The sequence below is a fragment of the Phasianus colchicus genome, chromosome 1 (assembly GCF_987193195.1).
Source record: "Phasianus colchicus chromosome 1, bPhaCol1.hap1.1, whole genome shotgun sequence".
Lineage (NCBI taxonomy): Eukaryota > Metazoa > Chordata > Aves > Galliformes > Phasianidae > Phasianus > Phasianus colchicus.
The window spans coordinates 100,276,950-100,298,260 of record NC_143436.1 but is presented as its reverse complement, the minus strand read 5'-3'; the positions used below and the strand labels follow the sequence as shown (position 1 = coordinate 100,298,260).

Here is a 21,311-nt window from a genome sequence, read left to right as displayed (position 1 = left end):
GAGTAGGGGGACAGCAGTAATATCAGAATAATTGTATTGATTTGTATTGACTGATTACTTTTTTTTCCTAGGACAGGGTGAGAAAACCCATCACCTCTGTTCTGGCGTGTTACCCCCCTTACCAGCTTGTTCAACTCTTACACAGTGATCAAGCTCTGATAGTATCAGAAACTAACCCCACAAGTAAAATCAATTTTAGGGGAAAATTTAGTCTCTTGAAACATCCTTTAGAAGCAAGGAAGACTTGTTTTCATGAACTAATAGGAGAGTCATCCATTAACTGTTAAAATTGCTCTTCGTTTTCTGCTTCTACATTCTGATTTAATATATTTATTTTTGGCAGGGTGGAGTGAAAAGCAGATTGATAGAGCTCCAGCACTGACGCTTTCAAGGTATGAGTTTCTGACTGTGAAATTGAAAAGAAACTTACTACACTGTGTTTTTTAATTTAAATTTTTTTTTTTGCTTCACATCTAAATCACACTAGCTTTGGTCCTTATCCTTCCTAAGAATTCTGAGTCAGTTTATGGTTTGTTTCACATGCCCAGATAATTGTTGATCTGAGATTGTTAGCTTGGCATCTGTGGAAAGCATCCCAAGAAGCTGGAGACATGATCAACTGACTACTAGAACTTCTGGCCTTCTATTGAGAAATGGATTTTAAATTGTATTTGGTTGTTTCAGAAGAGTGGGGGCAGTTCCCCTCCCTACCGTATTCCCTACTGCTTTTCTTTTGTTGCCCTTTTTGACTTGTACCTCTGCTGATCCAGTGTCATTCACTTCAGTGTTAATTTGATATTTGTGAGTCATCTATCAGTTCAGTTAGGTTCTGCAGGTATGTATGAGCTTGAACTCATAGGATACCACATTGATGTTATCTTTACTAAAGTTATTTGGTATCATTTGCTGGCCAAGTTTAGCAGCAGAGGTAGAATGAAAACCTTTAGCTTTATGGCTTTATTCTTTTAACCACTCTAAAAAAAAAAAAAAAACAAAAACACACCCAAAACTCAGGATATGATATTTAGTAAGAATATATTCAGCCAATGGAACTGGACTTTTATCTTCTTGTCACTGACAATGCCTTACTGTATATTGATTCAGAAAACACTAGAGTTGCTTATTGATGGTATATTGAGCTGGGAAATGATTCTGTCAAGGAAAGATGGCTTTATATAATACAAAGGACATGGGTTGTGACCCATCAGTTGTGCTCAGATCTCTACCAGGGCAGACTAAGTTGGAAATAATATCTAGCCTGATCAGCTAAATTGACAGAGTGGTGGTTTTGGATGCTGTTAGATAATGACTTTATACTCTACAGTACATAGGAGACTTCAAGTTGCATAAACTGTCTTCATTTACTGTGCTCGTGACATACAGTTGCTTTGTTTTATGACAGTTTCCTTCTCTCTGTACTTAACCAGTAGGCATTAAATAGACAGCCTGAAATTGTAATAACAATTCTGGGTTATTCCTGTGTTGTTTCCCACCTACTCTGCAATGTTAGGAAGGCTTACAAAAAGGAATTTACTGTCTTCCCTCTATTGCCTTTGTTACTGCTAGTTTAATTTGTTAGACTTCCAGCACATGGCAAAACGCATCGCCTGCTGTGCGGCTGTGTGTTGAGCAACTTGAGGAACAGGCAAGCTGGTATAATCATTCTGGTCTAGTTTAGGATAAGAAATCTTGTTCTGTGCCCTGAATAATAACTGATTGTATTGTAAACTGCATTCAAATCTTGAATGTGAACATGCTTTCATTAAGTTCTAGAACTCCAACTTGACTGGACTCTTAATACTGGTGATCTATTACTGTTTTTCAGAATGATGTGTCTCCATTTATTCATGTGCCTAATTCTGTAATATTAAGATACTTTGAATAAAATTTGATGCCTCTTTGGTGCAGGGATCTGTATGTGTGCATAATTTTACCATTATTTTGGTGGCCTATTAAAATCTGTAGACCTAATTTGTCAGTAAAAATAAGTTTTAAATAATGAGTGGAATTACTGTTTCACCATTTGTCTGTATGTTATTTTGACTTCAGAAAATTTCTTGATTTGAAATTTCACATAAACATGAAAAAGGACATTTTTTTTTTTTAAGCTGTCATAAAAATAGTGCCTTTATGGAATTAGGCAGAGCAGCCAGCCAGTGCTTCAAGATGATCAGTTGTTGTGGACTGCTTTACTGAATTGATCAGACAGAAGTACTCTCTTCATTGTGCTAGCTGACATTTGGTTTTGTTGTTCTACTGGCTAACTATTCATTCATTGCAGTTAGTCATTACCTCCTTTTAAAAGACAACAGACTGAAAATAGCTTACATTTACATCTTCAGGCTCTCTTTGCTGAGAGCTTTGACTCTGCCCATTAGAGTCTTCTGAAGGGAAATAAAATAGACATTTCATGTCTGAAATGCAATTCTATGTTGTCACAGTAAAAAAAAAAAAAAAGTCATCCACTGCCCATTGATGCAGTGTACTACATCCCTTTAGCTTGAAAAAGCATGCAGTTTGATCCCAAATTCAGAAGTAGCTGAATAGAAGTGCTGGAATAGAAGAAGCCCCCTGCTCCTGCAGAGGTTGTAGAGGGTGAACCTGTATTTAGCAGGAGAAAAAAAAAAGCTGCTGACCTGTTTTAGTTCAGATTAATCTTCATAATCAAATTAAGTGGAAAGTTTGTAATATAAGGAAAGGCCTGATATGATGCAATTGACTTATTTACAAGCTAGATTGAAGTGAAAGAATTTTTGTGCATTGGACTTCTTTTGCGTGCGCTAGTAAACTTAAGCTATTGAACTCAAATAGGCTTGATTTAAAGTGTTGGTTAACTGTACCACTTACAAGCAGATGCTTCTTTGAATTATTTTGGATGTAAGATGTCTCATATGTTTTCATGTGTGTTTGAATCTCAAAGTGTCATTAATTTGCAGATGTTGAATGAACCTTTGTTTTTAATCTTGAATCATAATCATTGCCTGATATTTGTGCATATGTGTTATTTTTCCTTCCTCACACTTGAGTGTCTGGGTAAAAGGGTGCTGAGGGGGAGACCTTGTTGCTCTCTTCTGGTGTCTGAAAGGTGATTACAGCGAGAGCAGGGTTGGTCTCTTCTCACTGGTAACAGGTGACACGATGTGGGGAAATGGCCTCAAATTGCACCAGGGTGAGTTTAGGTTGGGTATCAGGAAACACTTCTTACAGAAAGGATGGTTAAGCGCTGGAATAGGCTCCCCTTGGGAGGTTGTTGAGTCACCATCCTTGGATGTGTTTAAAAACCATTTGGATGTGGTGCTCAGGGACATGATTTAGTGGAGGGTTGTTAGTTAGGGTAGTATGGTTAGGTTGTGGTTCGACATCTTTGGATGATCTTTAAGGTCTTCCAAACTGAGAAATTCTATGATTCTGTGTGCAGCCTTTTGTAGTGTAGGAAAGGTAGAAATTGCATTTTAATATACCTTCTTCCATTTTGCTCTGAGGGTTAAAAAAAAAAAAGTTAATAGAATTGTATTGCCCTAAGGTCTAAAATTTAACTCAGTTTGATCTTAAACAGTGACTGTTTTAGAATATCATGTGTCTCAGTGTCAGAGCTAAAAACACCTATACTGCTGTGCTGAGAAGCTTGCATGCCAGGCTTCAGGAGAGGTTTGTGTCTGGCTGTAGTAACTCAGGTGATACTGCAGCATAAAAGTGGCAATCTAATCTGTGTAAAGAATGTTGTTGAAAAGTAGCCTTCTTAAGCTGGCATTGTTTTCCTGCCCTATTCCTTTAAGCTTCTTCATTACTGACTGAGCCAACCCAATCAAGTGGCTAACGTGATATCTGTACAGAAAGTAGATGGAGGAAGAAATCATTAAACATGTTAAAACAGAAACATGGTGAAGATGATGTGGTGTGATGACAAAGTTTTACTGGCCGTGTCTGAGATTCCCATGTACAAGTTAAGCAGTTTACTCCTAAATGAGTTCCAATAAAAGCTTTATACCAACATGAACAGACCTATTCATAGGCATAGCACTCTCTAAATATAAACTGCTCCCAGTCATGTTTAGACTAACATCAGAACTGTGCTGGTACAAGCCATGCTGTTCTTCAGGTTGCTAGTTATTAGAAGGAGCATCTCAGCTTTGTGATGATGTTGCAAGTTTGAATTTTGTGTGTCTTTTTGTTGCTCAGTACACCTTTTCTTTCTCCTGTTTGTGTCAGAAGATAAATATTGTGACCAGCAAGATAAATATTCTTCAGCACGTTTCAAGCTTTGAGAATGTATCAGTAGATGAGTGGATGAATAGATCAGTAACTGACTTCCATTTCTAACTATTCTTACTCGACCTCTGAATTTTAATGATTATTTTAACTGCTGCTATAGTGTTTAACCTGCTCAATTGCACAACGTTCAGCATTAGAGAAGGTTTCTAGGAGGAGACTTGTCCTGATTACAGAAGAAGTTAGTTTGATTGTATTCTGCATAGATCATGTTACACGTTCTTTTTGTTTTAGTAAATTGAGAAATATATGCTGTGTACACAGATAGTAAGGATAAATGAGTGTTTAGAAGCTCACCTATAATTGCTATATGAAGATAAGCAGCTCAGAGTACGTGAGTACATAAACTGAGGTCTTGACTCTGTAGCAGTGGTCTCTTTCTGGATTTGCGATTTAATATGTATTGAATAGTACAAAAAAGATTGCAAAAAGTGGTATCTTCCATTTGCTTTTCATTTAATATAAAATTGCTCCTTATTTATTTGACAACCTGCCTAACTTCTTTTGTTAATGTAAACAAGCAGAGGTCAGCTGCTCTTAAAAGTGGGGAGCACTTAAACTTAGAATGCACCAATGTAAAGAAAATATAGTGGTATTTCTGGTAAGTGTACTAAGAGGGGGGGAAAAAACAACAACCAGCACCAGGAGCTTTGATCAAATGCCAGCTCTTACATCAGTCCTCTTTGTAATCTTTCTTGCTGATCTGTGACCTTGACCTTGTTTGTGTTTGTATGTCAAATCTATTTTAGGGATGGGCAAACTAAGTTCAGTTTAGTAGGATTTATACTGCAGCTTCATAGAATGCCTCAGAATATAAAAATATTCTAGTTGTTCTATTTGTGTGTATAAATTATGCATACGTGTATATGTGTAGTATACATTTTTTAAATTCTGCTTAGGAGATGCTTCTTAAAGGCATCTTCATCTGATCAGTAAAGTCATCTTTGTTCAAGAGACAGTCTGCCTGGGTTTCTTCCTAGGGAATCTCAACAGGTAGAGGTACTTCTGTTGTTTGCTTTTGGCAGAAGTGTGGTTTGATTCTAAAAAAAAAGTAGGCTCTGTCCTTTGTCCTACACACTTCTCCAGACACATCTCTCAGACATCCCCACAGGGAGAACAGTGAAGCAAGCATTCCATGGCATTTTGGGAGGTTCCTTTTGGTGACATTGAGGCTCTTAGTCCTACTTGCCCAGTAGGAGCTTTATGTAAGAACACTTGTGTCAATGGAAGGAAGCTGACGAGCAAGCAGCTGAAGGTCCATGGAGTCATGTGTTCTGGCAGCAGCTTCACTCTTAAATTAGGCAAATTTCTGTAGAACCATGTTTTTATATACATCTAAATGTGCAGCTTCTGAACTTGTCCGTTTTCTTTATTGCTGGACTTCTTCATGGTGGCTGAGATTGACTTTTTCCTACAAAATGATGAGACTCGCTAGCAGCTGGTTAATGACTTGCTGGTGCTGTGATTGTTCAACAGGGTTCTTGGGCTAGCATAGATGTATGCAACATGGAAGTGAAGCTGTTTTTGTAACTGGCATTGTAGGCATATGACTTTATAAAGGCTTAGTAAACTTGTTGGTTTAAGATGCGCTTTGAAAGGTGGTCCCAAATTAGCTGATGCTTAAAATGCTTGTCTTTTTTTTTTTTCCAACATAAAATTTGAGAAATTATTTCAAAATGCTTCCCTTTGTATTGAAAGGTAGTTAAGCATTTCCACTTGCTGGCCTTCCATTACTCTTATAGTGGCTTTTCAGCAGCATATACAAAGTAAGAGTTTTCATTTTTTAGTTTAGTATTTTAGCTGTTCCAACTTGATTCAAGGTTTAGGTCAGTATGACTCATGGACTACATTGAGTTGCAGCATAATTCCTAAAGTTTGAGAGTGTTGTTAAGTAACTAATCATCGCTATACATCAATATGAATTAAAAGGTTTTCAGTATTTTAGTTGGAAATTGAGTATTTTCAGGTAAACTCTGACACCTTAAAGATGATAAATTTGTGGCATTCTTCACAGGGTGTTAGCTTTTTCTCCTCAAGTTTTGCTTAAATTTGTTCTTATGTTATAAATTCATTTCTGTTAATGTTTTTGCTACTTAGGAGAAAAAAATCAATTTTGCAATTGAACTAGAAAAAACCTTCTAGTTAATGTGGGCTCTTCCTTTTCCACTTAGCTGAAATTATATGAGCCTCTTCTGTGTCCTTAGCCTTTGGAAACATGACCTACAAAAGACTCAAGTCTCATTAAAATAGAAACAATATTGTTCTTTCATTTAAATGAAAATAAAAAGAAATCTGTATCTATATATAAATTTGAGATGAGACATAGGTCATTCTGGAAGTAATGCCTCCTTTTATTTCCGAGGAAGTTACAACAGATACAAAGAGCACAATAACACTATTTGAGCAAGTTCTCAGCTACAAAACACTATTTTTCAACAGTCAACACCATCAGCTGTGCATTTTTACCAGTGATAAACAGGAGCCTCTATGCTCTACATGTATGGGGAAAAAAGAAATCTGCTCCAGCAGAGTTGACTCACTGTTTCACAGCAGCTATGATGGTGTGTTGCTAGGAAAATGTGGCCCACACAATAAATTTTTCATCAGGCCCGAGAGATGGAAGACAGAAGTTGCCAAACCCAGACCATGCAATTGGTGTGGTGCGATAGTCTAGCCACAATTGGCAGTGTGCTCCTCAGTCTTCAAACTGATATGCGGCCTGGCATTTTCATGTTGCAGGAGAATGGTTACCTTCTTCTCTGGCCTGACTCTGGAAGTTCAAGCCTTCAGTTTAGTCAGTGTTGCAATATAATGCAGTGGTCAGAGTTGATTTGTCTGGGTTCTAGGATATGGACAAGAACCCCCCCTTTCCTATCCCAAAAGACAGCGCACAACCTTTTACCTACTGAGGGCTGCATCTTGAACTTTTTCTTCAGTGGGAAATTCACCTATTGTTACTCCATGGACTGCCATTTTGACTTCAGCTCATAGTGGTGACATCACATCTCCTTACCAGTAATGATGCAATTCATGAAACTGTCATCTTCAACCTCATGTTTGTTCAGTAGGTCCTGACAAACTTTCATATGGTGTTTTCTGTTTCTCTGTCAGAAACAGTGGCACCCGATGTGTGCAAAGTTAATTGTATTCCAGCATTGCTACCATTGTTTTCAATGCAGTGAATCCCATATTCAGCTTTCTACACAGTTCCCTGATTGTAATACACTTATTTGTGTGAGTGAGCTGATTATGCTGTGCCAGCTGCCCATGGCCATCCAGAACGTGGTTTGTCTTTCACATTGCTATCACCACTGCTGAAATGCATCACCTCCAATCTGTTGCACGACAATAAAACGTAGTGGAATATTGTCAGAAAGGTTAAGTCTCTGTCACCGTACCACCATTATCTACCTCTGACATCATGGACCAGCATAATAGAATTGGAGGCATTACTTTTGGAGCAGCCCTTGTGCACATATAATTGAATATTATGTGAGTGTGATCCTATACCTTACTATGGAATTCCTGTGTGGGTTTTTTTTTTTACTGTTAGTTGAAACCTATTCTGCAGAAAGTTTAGAAAGCATCTCATTCATAGCTAGCCATGAGGCACTTGGTCTCAAGTGGAACACATTCTTACTTTCAGTAACAGCTGCCTTCTTTTCAGTCAGGTATAGCTTGGCCTTTGTGCAACCAATTACTGGTTAAAATAACATAGAATGACTTTGGACAAATCACTGGATACGTACGGTTACTCCACTAAGTCCAGGAAATACGCCATTGTATGGTGAAATGGTTGCGCTGTCAGTTACCTCCAACACATAGAAGGTCTGATGTGTCTACATGCAATAATCATAAGGCAAAACCATGATTGTCCTGAAGTCACTGTATATTAATCACTTTATATTAATCAATTATATTAATCAAGTTGCATTTTTGGACTGCTGACACTGATAAGACCAGAATCAGTTGTTTGTTAGGGGGAGGTGGTGAAATAGAAGTCTGGTTGTTAGATTTCTTTTAATTACGTAAGTAATTATGAAGTAATATATAAAGATGGGAAGATGCATCCTCTGTCCATTGCACTGTACCTACCAGTATATTTTATTAAATAAATGATAAATTTCTTGAGGCTGTTTGCTTTTGGTATCCTTGGTATTTGTTGAGAAACAACTTACAAGGCAGTCCTAGATGTTGAATATTCACTTCCTTCACAAGTGGTATTTAGAAATTGATATTGTTCTTAATAGAGCTGGCAAGAGCATGTGTTTTTGAATGAAAGCAGATCCTGATCAAGAAATGAACTTGAAGGTACCCTTTGCGTTGCACTTACAAATACTACTGAAGTAACAGTTCTTTTTATTTCAGTGGTAAGAAGTATGTGGGTCTCTGCAAAGGAGTTGACTGAAATTTACATTAAACACTCAGTTATAGGTGTACATCAAAAGTGACATGGGTATCTGTAAGCTTTAGGGTAGCCAACATTGCTAGGGCTTTTGGTCTTCCATGTGAAGATAACTTTGCCTCTTAATTTGAGGTGTTCCAGCTTCTGCATTTCTCTTCACATGTGCATAAAATGTTCCCCATCAGCTCTATTGCCTTCCTGGAAGGGTGTCTGCCTAAAAAGGGAATTGTCTTTTGTTTCCAGGCCTCCTTTAAAAGACAGAGAAATACTTTATTCCCCTTTGACATACATTGTATTATCCCACAGCTCCTTGTTGCTATGCAGTGGTATGATGTGGCCTGGGTGGAGAAGACCACACAAGTCTGAGGAGCAGAATGATGCTGCGTTTGGATATCTGAATGCCTTGCTTCACACCTGTCAGGATCAATGTATAAACAGCCACCCCTTTCATGTACAACTCAGAGGTCACAGCTGATGTCCACAGTCATTAGTATTTACATTTTATCAGGCCTTAAAACAAAAGCCTAAGTAAGCCCAAATATTAAATAACCTGTCAGCACAGTTCAGTTATTTTTCTTCATTAAGTTGTTGGTTTGCTAACAGTTGTATTTTTTCCCCTGAAGAAAAAGCATTTCTTGTCTGCTATGGTGTTGGTTCTATGTTTGCAACAATTTTATGTTACTTAGGACTTTGTAGTTCATGTGCTTTAATAAAATGATATCTCTTTGTGTTCCTTCAGGTTATTGTGTCAACTTTTAGGGGATCAATCTTCTACAGAACTTACCAAAACCTGACTGTTTAAGCAGCTGAAATCATCTGAAGGCTTTGTCTGGCCTGATGTGGCTTTCTTCCTTTCAATTCAAACCTTAAAACTTCTGCTAATGCCAGAAAGTAAGGTCAGGATTGCTTTTGGCAGTACATAGCCTAACATAGCAACAGGGAAAAGAAGCATAGCCAGCAGATTGAGAGAGGTGGTCCTGTCACTTTATTCTGTCCTGGTGAGACTTTACCTGGAGTACTGTGTCCAGAGTGAAGTCTCTGAGTTGCTGATATGAGAGAGACATAGATCTGTTGGAACGTGTTCAGAGGAGGGCTACAAAAATGATCCAAGGGATGGAACACCTCTCCTACGAGGACAGGCTGAAAGAACTGGGGCTGCTCAGCCTAGGGAATAGAAGGCTGCAGGATGACCTCATAGCAGCCGTTCAGTATCTAAAGATGGACTATAAGAAAGGACTGGGTCTGTTGTGACAGGACATGGAGAAGTGATTTCAAACTAAAAGAGGGGAGATTTAAGTTGGTATAAAAAAGGAACGTTTACAAATAAGGGTGATGAGACAGTGGAACAGGATGCCCTGAGAGGTGGTGGATGCCCTATTCCTGGACATCCAGGGTCAGGCTGGGCAGGGCTCTGAGCAACCTGATCTAGCCCTAGGTGTCCCTGTTTATTGCAGGGATTTGGACTAGATGGCCTTTAGGAGTCCCATCTACCTCAAACGATTTTATGAATCTATGAAAAGGCTCTCCTGCCCTGTCATTTTAAAGGGTAAGTGGTGATTCTGCACGCAGCGGGAGTGTGGCAGCGCTGCGAGGAGTGTCCTGGTTCTGGCTGTTGGGGTTCCACTTCTGCAGTGCCTTGGAGTCCCTGGAAAAGTCCGGCAACAACCTTTCAAACTGCAATGCGATCCCCAGCACGCCCTCTCCTGATTCAGCTTTTTAAAAGCAGTAGGCTATCTTTTCCATGTTTAAAATCTCTTAGAGTAAGTAGGCCTCATCAACAAGTGAACAGTATGCCAAGCTGTTGGGAAGGAGTCAGTGTTTGCTTTTTGTAAGTGATATCCTGTGATCATAGGGAAAGTGTTTGGTTTCCATGAATTTATTATTTAAAAACAAAACAAAAAGGCATGTTGATTCATAAATCCTCTAGTGTGCAACTGTGGAATATTCACCTGTTGCTGAATTTTGCTCTGTAATTTTATTATTTTTGCACTCTTCTCTCTCTCTCTCTCTGTGTGTCTCTCTCTCTCTCTCTTTTTTTAAATAAAAGGGAAAGGAAACCTTTAGAATGCCTTTACAGACTAAATAATATCTGTGAAGAGGTCTCAGCTGCTCCATTCATCTCAGTAGATTTCAGAAGTAAAGCAGGGATTTAGCAAAGCACTTAATACTGGCTTCTCTTAAAGTACATGCTTAAGTGCCTTTGAAGTACCTCCACATTTGTGCTGCTGTATGCATTTGGTGCAGTGGGTTGTTGAATCATGCCTCTTTCACTGCTTGTAACCTTAGCAAAAAGTCAACAGAAGTGCTAGTACCACCACTCTGAATACATCCTTCCTGTCTGCTGAGTCCAAGGAATGGAGCTCAGAACAAAATAAATAATTGTGGAACATCCATTTTTCCTTTCTACGCTCATATTCAGTCTACTGAAAAATTCTGCTGCAATTTCCATTCTTAGTGCATGTAGGAATCTTTGTGTAGAACTTAATTTCATTTTGCTCTGCAGCATCTCACTACAGACAGCTTGTAGGGATGCAGAATCGTTTGAAATCATGTTTTAGGTGCTTGCTCAGTGCTGTTATTGAAGCTGTTAAGCAACTTAAACTCTTTAATATGTTTATCCCCTGTTGTATTTTTGATGTTGCATCTATTATTTTACTCTATCTGTGAAAATAGGATATAGAAAAGAAAAACCAGAAGTCATTCAGCCTGCCTGAAGCACAGCAAGTAACCAAGACCCCAGGATCACAAACTGCTACTTTATTCCTTAGATTCCTCAAATGAGTAATGACCATCTGAAACACTGCTTGATGTGGCGGGCTGTAGCTGTTTTGGGAATACAAGAATGGGCAGGCTGTAAGCTGTAGTGGGAGACTTAGAAAAGAGAAGTACTAGCCAGAGATATCAGTTAAACATGTTTGTAGATGACGATGTAAATCGTTACCTGTTTTTAATTTATTAAGTGGTAGCAACTCAGTGTCTGTTGGTTAATTGCGGAATGGCTGTTGTAGCATTTCCAGGTAAAATTTGCAGTGGAGGCATTCATTAATTGAAAGAACTTTTTTTAAGAGTTGCTTTTGTTTTCTCAAAGTGACATCCCACAATCATAAGGAAGAGTTTGATTTCCATTAATTTATTGTAAGAAAAGGCGTGTTGATTCACAGATTCTCTGGTGTGTAACAGTGGAAGAATTCACCTGTTGCTCAATTGTACTCTATCATCAGATTATTTTTCTCTTTTGTCTTTAAAAAAAAAATTTGGAAGGGGAACCTTCAAAATGCCTTGACAGCCTGAATCAAATCTGTGAAGAGGTCTCAGCTGCTGCATTCATCTGAAGATACTTCTGATATAGAGCAGGGATTTAGCAATATACTATACATAAACTATGTGTGTATATATATGTGTGTGTGTATATCAGCAAAAAACTATTGGCACTGATGTTGTTGATTTAACCTAGAAGGGTTTGTTCTCCAATTTAATTATCTTTGTGGCAGTAATACTTCATGTTAACCAAAGGATTTCAGAGTTTATTGTTATCTTGCCACTGAAATCTTTGCAACTACAAAGTATATCTGTAGTTTGCAAACAAAGAACTCTTGATAACTGCAAAAGAAAAATTAATATTCTGGACATCTGTGATTTCTACAGTTCGGTGTATGTTTTAATATTCTCTTATCTTCCTCACTCTGCCTACAGATTCTCCCTGGGCACTTTTTAAAAGGCTGTAGGACTGATTTCCCATGGTATGCTCCACTTTTGGAGTGTCTCCCCAGGTTACAGCACTTGTGTTGTGAGTCGTGCTGCTGCTTTAGTTCTGTCTAGGTAAACATGACTTAATGAGCTGTGATCGGTGTGTGGCTGTGTTGGTTCTGAAAATAGCCTCTGCAAAACAAGCGTTTTATTTGTAGAATATGAGAATTTGTGAAGAAGGAGTTGAAACAACAAAAAAATGCTTCATGCACAGTCATTGCCTGATCGAGAAAGCATATCAAATTTAATTTATCAGCTCTTTCACTATAGTTAAATATAATTCTAGAGATTCGGAGACATTAGACACATAAGATCCCCCTTCTCTTCCTTTTTTTTTTTTTTTTTTTTTTACATTCTATTTTTATTTCCTCATTTCAGATAATTTCTGGAATCATATTTATTGCACACTTTCAGGGAAATTCTTTGGATTAGTCAGTGTGTTTTGAAAAGGTTACTGAATGGTTGTGTCCAGCTAAGCATTAATTCCCAAAGCTGGTTCTGATTCCATATGGCCACACATCAGATCAGAGAGTGGAAGATAAGCATGCCAGGTTCAAAACTTGCTAGAAATGTGTAGTTGTGAGATTGTTTTCAAACAGTTTAATTTACTACCAGGCTTCTCGTCACAAATAAAGTATAGGTTTAGAGATTTTTTTTTTTTAATGTGATTTCCATTCTTGACAAATGACTTCATATTTGCGTGTTGCACATTGGTCCAGCAGGGTTTTTTAATGTTATAATAGCCATTGTGATACTAGATCAGTGCAGCCTCTTTAGAAGGGTTTGTGATGTCCTTTTCCTCGTGTTATATGCCTTTCAGATTTCATTCTCTTCAATGAAAGCTCCCTTGCATCAATGAGACTTCAGTAAAATTATGAATATTTCCTTGCCCTTGAATAATTTCCAACATGCAAGCAAATAAACAAAGCAAAAAAAGCAGACCAAAGTGGCAAGCCGCTGTTTAGAGTACCTGAATATAAACTGTACTGCCCACAAGCGTCATCTCTTGCAGTTGTCTTTTTGAGTACCTAAGGAATTCACATAAATGCATTGTATTTTTAAAAATCAATTTTATTTTTTAAATTTCTTGTAGCTATGAATAGTAATATCTTCCCAAATATCAGCTTAACACAGAGTGCATTGGCTTGGGGCTTTAGCTTTAAGGTGACCTGCAGTGTATGATAGTGAAAAAAATGCAATTTTATTTTCTTAAGCACAAAGCAGGGTATCAAGTGCTACTTACTCCTGTCTAAGAACAACATGCTGTGAGCTTAATTGCCTTTTGAAATGTGAAAATGTATCTGCAGATAAACTGTTTGGTTTTGGAGGCTGGAGAACTTTATTTCCTGGATAAAGTATATTTCCAAATATTTAAGAAAATAAACTTAGCTGTATAGACATTGCACTTGCTGAATGCTTGACATATTCATGAGAAGCATTATGTATGAGCTATATTTTTTTTTCAAGGACTTGCTGTTTATTATATTTGAACCTTTGCAAAAGTCAGTGCAGAGACACAGAGGATTTTGAAGGAACAGTGAGATCATAGGTAATTTGTGAGAGAAATACTGACTCCCAAGAATGAGCTACCAGCTTTCAATTCATTGTTTAGATACATGGGTATACTCATTTACACTACAGTATTCTGCTGGTGTTTTAGTTCTGTGGGTTTTTGGTTTTGTTTTGTTTTGTTTGTTTGTTTACTTGTTTGTTTTGAATAGTTTGTGGAACTTCCTTAACTGACTTGAAGTCTATTAAGAATGTATTTGTACAGGAGTGTATTTAAGGTATTAGCATTATGGCTGTTGTTCTAATTCCATACTTTTTTCAGATCTGATATTTTTCTAACTTCTAGTTGCCTGTAGCTTTTGAATTAAAAAAAAAAAAAAAAGCCTCTGAGAAGTCAATCATAAGGCATTCATTCACTTTAAGGATGCATGGCTTTCACCTTTGTATATCCTTCTGAAAATTTGTATTTACAAGTTTCAATATGCTTTTAGTCTGTGAAAGAAAATTGCAGAGCTAGGTATGTTGAAAGGCACTTAGCTGTGTTCATATTGAATATTAATGCCTATGTAGAACTGAAAGGGAAAAGAAGTAGGCATATGTGGCATTATGATCTCAGTCTTGAACCGTGTTAACTGTGTGAACTGTTCATGCTTCCACTGACCAGTGTAAAACTAGGAGGTACATCTAGTGTAAGAGCCATTGTGCTTTTTAAAACTACACTTTATAGCATACTGCCTCATCCAAGTAAGTATTGAGTAGAGATGTTCTTTGAAAACAATGAATGACTTTGAAAACAAAAAGACTTCAAAGAAGGCCTGCTTTTTCACCAGTTTTCATTGAATACATGGAAAGAGTGTAAAAGTAAATATCTTTCAATGAAGATCTACCAGGAACATGATAATAATCACCTTTTTCTGTACTCTTATTGCTTGACTCTTCTAATTACTTAATGGTAGTTGAGAGTTGGAAGATCAGAAATATGCTCATATGTGTTGCAGCTTATTCTGTATTTGAAAAGAAATTCAACATGAACCTGAACACTGGCTCTTAGGTATATATTTTTTCCCATTCATTTTCTTTCACTGTGATACTGTTCATGCCTTGTGTATTCACATGCTAACAAAAATATTGATGGAACTGTGAGGTAGAATCCAGTGTAAATTTTTCTGAGCAGTATTCTGATTTTTCTTTCATGGTTGCTACTTCTTATTTTGAGCTGTAGAGCAGAGGAATTCAATGATCATTTCTCGTAGCTACACTTAGAATAGTTCACTTTAGCTTAGATTTTACATAATGCTTTCTGTCTCAGAATCATTTTTACAGAGTTCTTCAGATTAGGTGCCAGAGACTCATTGCATTACTCAATTATTAATTTCTTCTGGAGTGTGATTATTGCTTATACATCTTGAATCTCTCTAGAACAGTATGTGGGGAAAAAAAATCTCTTATGCAGTTTATTTAGATCTTACTGTAATTCTTTTTCTTGACCACTGTTTTTTGGTTTTGTTTTTTTTTTTCTACTTAGGTATTCTATGTGCTTGATGGAGATTGAAAAGATGAAAATCAAACTAGCTTCCTGGAGAAAGCTGAAGAAAGCAAATACGTAATGGAACTTTCCTACCTTAGAAGTGTGTTTTGAGTGCTCTTCCCAGACATCCTTCGTAAATATCGTAAATATTCTATATATCAACACAGGGACATGATTGGAAATCTGGTTTATCAAACAAGATACACTGGAAGAAACCTGCCTGGAATGTGACTGTGTTGTTTCTGAAAGCTTGTGAGAAAACGCTGTAGACGTCTATCTATTATTTATTAACTCTGCATCTTGATTCAGCTGCAGCAAACTAGTCTTTGAAGTGAATAGAAACAGAGCCCTTTTGGATACTTTTATTGAACATGACTCATGGAGAAGAGCTTGGCTCTGAGATGCACCAGGATTCTGTTGTTCTAACTTACCTAGAGGGATTACTAATGCATCAAGCAGCAGGAGGCTCAGGTACTACAGTTGACAAAAAGTCTACTGGGCATAGTGGAGAGGATCAAAACTTTAAGATTTCTGGAAATATATTTCCCAGCTGTCAAAGTAATGGTCCAGTTCTTAACACAAGTACATATCAGGGATCTGGCATGTTGCACCTCAAAAAAGCAAGGCTGTTGCAGTCTTCTGAAGATTGGAATGCAGCAAAGAGAAGGCGGTTGTCTGATTCCATTGTGGATTTAGATGGAAAAAAGGAAGCTTTGTTAGCTGGCATGGTTGAAAATGTGCCTAAAGGCAAACAGGATAGCACATTACTTGCCTCTTTGCTTCAGTCATTCAGCTCTAGGCTTCAGAGTGTTGCTCTGTCACAGCAGATTAGACAGAGCCTTAAGGAGCAAGGCTATTCCCTTAGCCATGATTCTTTACAGGTGGAGAAAGATTTACGGTGCTATGGTGTTGCATCCAGTCACCTGAAGACTCTACTGAAGAAAAGCAAAGCAAAGGATCAGAAGTTGGACAACAGCCTGCCTGATATAACAAAGAACCTGCCCAAAGAGAGGTTTATAGAATCTCCTCATGCAGTGCAGAGCGGACCTAAAGTAATAAATGAACCACTGTCATGTGCTGCAAGATTACAGGCTGTGGCAAGCATGGTAGAGAAACGATCTAGTCCTGCTGCTTCACCGAAGCCCAGCGTAGCATGCAGCCAACTAGCTTTACTCCTTTCAAGTGAAGCGCACTTGCAGCAGTACTCCAGGGAACATGCTTTAAAAGCACAAAATGCAAATCAGATAGCAAGTGAGAGACTTGCAGCTATGGCCAGATTACAAGAAAGTGCTCAAAAAGATATTGGCCAGTTCAGTTTAGCAAAAGGAATGACAAGCCATCTCAATGGTCAAGCCGGATCATCAACCAAAATGGTATCTAGCAAAAGCAATATGGCACCGTTTCAGAGTTCAGTGGGAATCACACATTCACCACCCAAAAATGTGGGATTCAAAAATAACTTGGAAAGGAATAATGTGAAAACCTCTCCCAGCAACAGTTTGCTCTTACATCTCCTGAAAAGCCAGAATACCACCAAACAATTGAAAGGGCATGAACAGAGTGAGAGAGCCAGCATTTTTGAAGAGAGCAGCACACCAACAACTATTGATGAGTATTCAGACAACAATCCTAGTTTTACAGATGACAGCAGTGATGATGATAGCTCCCATTCTAACTGTCTTCCTATAGACTTATCTTTTAAACAGAGGACAGACAAACCAGACGCAGGTCCACCTGCATCACTGGATAACCTGACTCAGTCCTTGCTTCATAGCTGGGATCCAAAAGTTTCCTGTCCGGAGAACAAGGAAGACAAAGACACTCCGAAGGCTTCTAAGCTGAACCCCCATCAAAAAGTAACACTACTTCAGCTGTTACTTGGGCATAAGAGTGAAGAAAAAGTAGACAAAAGTAATGAGCCTCAGGGACCACACAGTGCTGCTGATGTGGCAAAATTCACTGTACAGACTGGTAAAAGGACTCCTGTTACTGACAGTCCCAATGCAAATCGAATGACTCCACTAAACACTCCGCCTTTGCTTGCTTCTACAAAAGCAGACTCTCCTATAAATCTCTCTCACCAATCATTAGCCATCAAGCGTAGCTCACCATCGTTTGCCTGCAGCATCCAGCCAGACAGGCTGGTGAATCCTGCGTCTAAACATTTGATAGACCTTTCAAAAAGCAAAGAAATTCAAGGAGCTAAGCTGAGCAGAAATGACAGTCCACAAAACTCTTCGGCTTTCAGTGCCAGTAAACTGTTGCAGAATCTTGCTCAGTGTGGTATGCAAACTTCCATGTCAAGTGAAGAACAAAGATCTGGCAAACATCTGCTAGTGGGGAACACAGATAAACCTGTAGGCTTGATTGATAGATTGAACAGCCCTCTGCTTACAAATAAATTAAGTACACACGAAGAAAATAACAAAATATTAAGTTGTCAGCCTGTACCCACTGAACAAGGACTTCCAGGTTCAGAAATAGAAAATCTCCTTGAAAGGCGTACTGTCCTTCAGCTGCTTCTGGGAACTCCCAATAAAGGTAAAAATGAAAAGAAAGAGAGGGTGCTTTTAAGAGATGAAAGTTCTCAGGAACAGAGAGATAAGGCTTTGAATGAGCAAATATTGACAGTGAAAATAAAAACTGAACCATCTGAAGAATCAAATGTTCCTTATAATTCAAATGCACAACAAATAAGAGAGTGCAAGGGTAACAAATTTCAAGGATTTGTTCATTCGCTACAGAGAAATACAGCTGCTTCTCCAGCATCTGAGGAGATGAAGTCTGAGCCTCTTTCACCTCAAGATTTTTCTTTTTCCAAAAATGGCCTGCTAAGTAGATTGCTGACACAGAATCAAGATAGTTACCCTGCAGATGAGCTGGACAGAAGTCACCAAAACAATGAGCTGACACACCTGGAATCAAAGAGTCTTTGCACAGTACCGAAGAAGAGGAAGCTTCACACTGAGCCTTTGGAAAGTCCGTTAAAAAAGATGAAAACTAATGTGTCTCATGCTGCAAACAATCATGTTTCTCCTACAGAGGCACTGTATGGGCCTTTGCTAAACCAGCAAGAACTGAAATTCGGCAGAAGTGATTCAGAATTTAAATATGCTGTAAGTCATGGTTCAAATAATGAAAGTGATAATAGGAGTTGGTCTAGAGATAGTAAAGGCTTTAATGTGTTGAAACAGCTGCTTCTCTCAGAAAACTGTGAGAGAGACCTGTCACAACATAGGAATAACTTACTAACTGAGGGCAAGAAAAAAGGAAACAAAAGCAATGCAACAATTAATAAACCCGAATTCAGCATTTCTTCAGTAAATGCATTAATGGGAAGTCCTGTGCAACAGAGCAGTTGTGTAGATCACAGAACATTTCAGTATCCGGTAAAAAGTCCTGCCAGTTCCCCCTTCCCTGAACATCTGGGGAGACTTGAACCTGACCAGTTTAGTGTGTGTCCCATGCCCAGTGAGAAAGGTCCCATTAGATGGGTGATCACAGGTATGGACAAGAATGATTATGAAAAAGACTCTCCGAGACTGACCAAAACCAATCCGATCCTGTACTACATGTTACAGAAAGGCGGCAACTCTATTAGTAGCCAAGAAGCACATGACAAAGAAATTTGGAACGAACCATCATTTACCGATAGTTCGACTCGTGTTACAATCAAAGAGGAGTTGACATCTGATGGAGAGCTTAAAACTCCTTTTAGTAACTCAAGAAGCCCTTACAGCAGCCATATGGGAAATAAGACCTCTCATCAACATGGTGTTAATGGAGAAGTGCATGGACTTCTGGAAAAAGTGCTAACAATCAAAAAAGAGCCAGAATAAACTACAGCCTCGTCAAGGAGTTTACAATCTGTGGTTTTGAGTCTTTGTTTAAAAAAAAAAAAAAAAAGAAAAAAAAACATAAAAAAGAAAAGAGTACGAACTTGACTACTGTACAAATTGAGCATGATTTTAGAAAAGCATGGTCTAATTGAAACATGTTTTCATTTGATAAACTTTTTATTTTTATGGTGATGTTATTTAAAATACATGTAGATAAAATTTGCTTTACTATAGATTGTCACGAGAAAATTAGAAAGGTTGTAATTTGTACAAGACATTTCTGTATGCATCGAATTAAGTTATGAGTACTCTTTGATCAGAGTCTTACTTGGATTTGCAAGTCTTTGGTATAACATAAAGTGTAAGCATACAGCCTAGGTGGTGGTAATGCTGCGTTTCCTCCCTTTCCTGTAAAATAATCCTTATTTTTTTGGAAGCCTGAGCATAGAGACAGTGTACTTTTCTTGGAATGTTTAATATGCTTTGTGAAATTTTATGAATAACTTTAAAGAAATGGAGCAGTCCGTCCAAGGTATTAATTCATCACGTTGGAAAAACCCATGTCAGTGTTAATAATTGAATTGCACTGAAATGTAATTTTTAGTGCTTCCAAAGTTTTTATTGTTATTTTTAAATCTTTTTTGTGGTCCTGACAGAATAGTGGTGTAAAATCTGTTTTTCTTCCTTGCCCTGCTTTTGACGAAGGCCTTTCTCAGAATCCTTAGCCATAGTTACGAGCTCCTAGCTACAATTAAGGGTTTGTTCTAGGTTTTTGTATAAAAAGCAAATTTTCATATATCGTGCAAGTATCACATCAGTCTTCTGTCAGTACATTCCTGTCACTTCCCTCCTTGAAAAGGGAAAGTCAAAATGCCTCTTGGAGTACTGTGTTTCATCAAGCATAGCACATGATTTGGTGAGGAAAATGGTGGACAGTTTGAGAGCCAGATAGTCAGATTGTTGCTTCCTGAATAAGAGAATGCCAGCTGTGCTCAAGCAGCACATCAGACTTCCACTTGAGTACAGAATAGAATTTTTCATTAAAAACATGTTGGCCTCTTCCTATGGCTAGGAGAGAGAATCCATATTCTGCCAATATTTATTACTCTCTGAACAGCTGATGCATGGTTCAATGCACTGCCTTTTCTCTGCAGAAAATCTGGTTTCAGAATAATTTTTCAGGTTGCACTGAGGATAAAATTGTGGTTTTGTCATGTTTTGTAATGGATAGTGGGATATGTCTCAGAAATCCTCCTCTGCCCTTTTCTTCAATCCCCACCTGTGCTGTGATTTGTAACATCTGGCAGTATCAGCCTGAGATGGGAGTAACTGAAAATTGTGGTCAAAGCTGAGACACCTTAGAAGAATTGCTGACTGGGGAAGCGCCAAGCAGCCCTATTAACGCTGTCAGTGTTAACTCCATTTGGAGCCCTTACTACTCATGGGAGAGGAAGAGGACGAAATCTGGCTCCTCTAAATTACGCACATTAATAGTTTGGCTGAACTTTTTACTCCCCTGAAAAAATGTTCTCTGTAGCTTTCAATATCATTTCTAATTCCCTGTGTTATCAGAAAACAGCTTAGCAGTTGGTTTGCACAGATAATGAAAGCCACCCTTGTGTTTTAATATTGACCATTTTCACCACAGAGAGCTGATGACATGACAAAACTGCTATTTCTTCTTCTCATCTCATGTTTGCAGAGACAAGTGATGGGACATTTTGCTCTTTTCCTTTCTGCTTTTGTTGCAGAGACCCTTTTCCAAGCCTCCTGGCTTGCTTAGGCAGAGAGAGCAGGTCCCCTTCTCCTCCTCTGCCCACTGCCCAGGGTCCCTTCTTTGTATTGCAGTCTCTGCTGAAAGGGACTCTCTGCCAGCTGGAAAATGCACCACAATTCTTTGAGGCCTCCTGTGGATACCTTCTTTTAGGGAACACAAATATTTGGCAGTATCCAGTATAAAACATTCCCCCTGGTTTATATGAGAAGTAACAGAGCAACTTAAAGATATATTTTT

At 38.2% G+C, this 21,311-nt stretch overlaps 1 protein-coding gene across 17 annotated transcripts in view; it reads left to right on the top strand.

Annotated features, from left to right (window-relative positions):
* NRIP1 (nuclear receptor interacting protein 1) overlaps window positions 1–19,744 on the top strand; it is a 144,332-nt gene extending 124,588 nt beyond the window's left edge. For 10 of the 17 annotated variants that reach the window (XM_031612601.2, XM_031612600.2, XM_090121223.1 and 7 more), the window contains 2 exons: window positions 344–392; window positions 15,456–19,744. In XM_031612601.2, coding sequence (XP_031468461.1) covers window positions 15,830–19,297 — 3,468 coding nt within the window. In that variant the 5' untranslated portion in view covers window positions 344–392; window positions 15,456–15,829 and the 3' untranslated portion in view covers window positions 19,298–19,744. Of the gene's footprint in view, window positions 1–343; window positions 393–487; window positions 999–8,980; window positions 14,307–15,455 lie in introns of those variants that run through there. The other 7 variants (XR_016458816.1, XR_016458817.1, XR_004169641.2 and 4 more) reach the window with 4 other exon arrangements.
* Window positions 19,745–21,311: the final 1,567 nt, after the last annotated feature.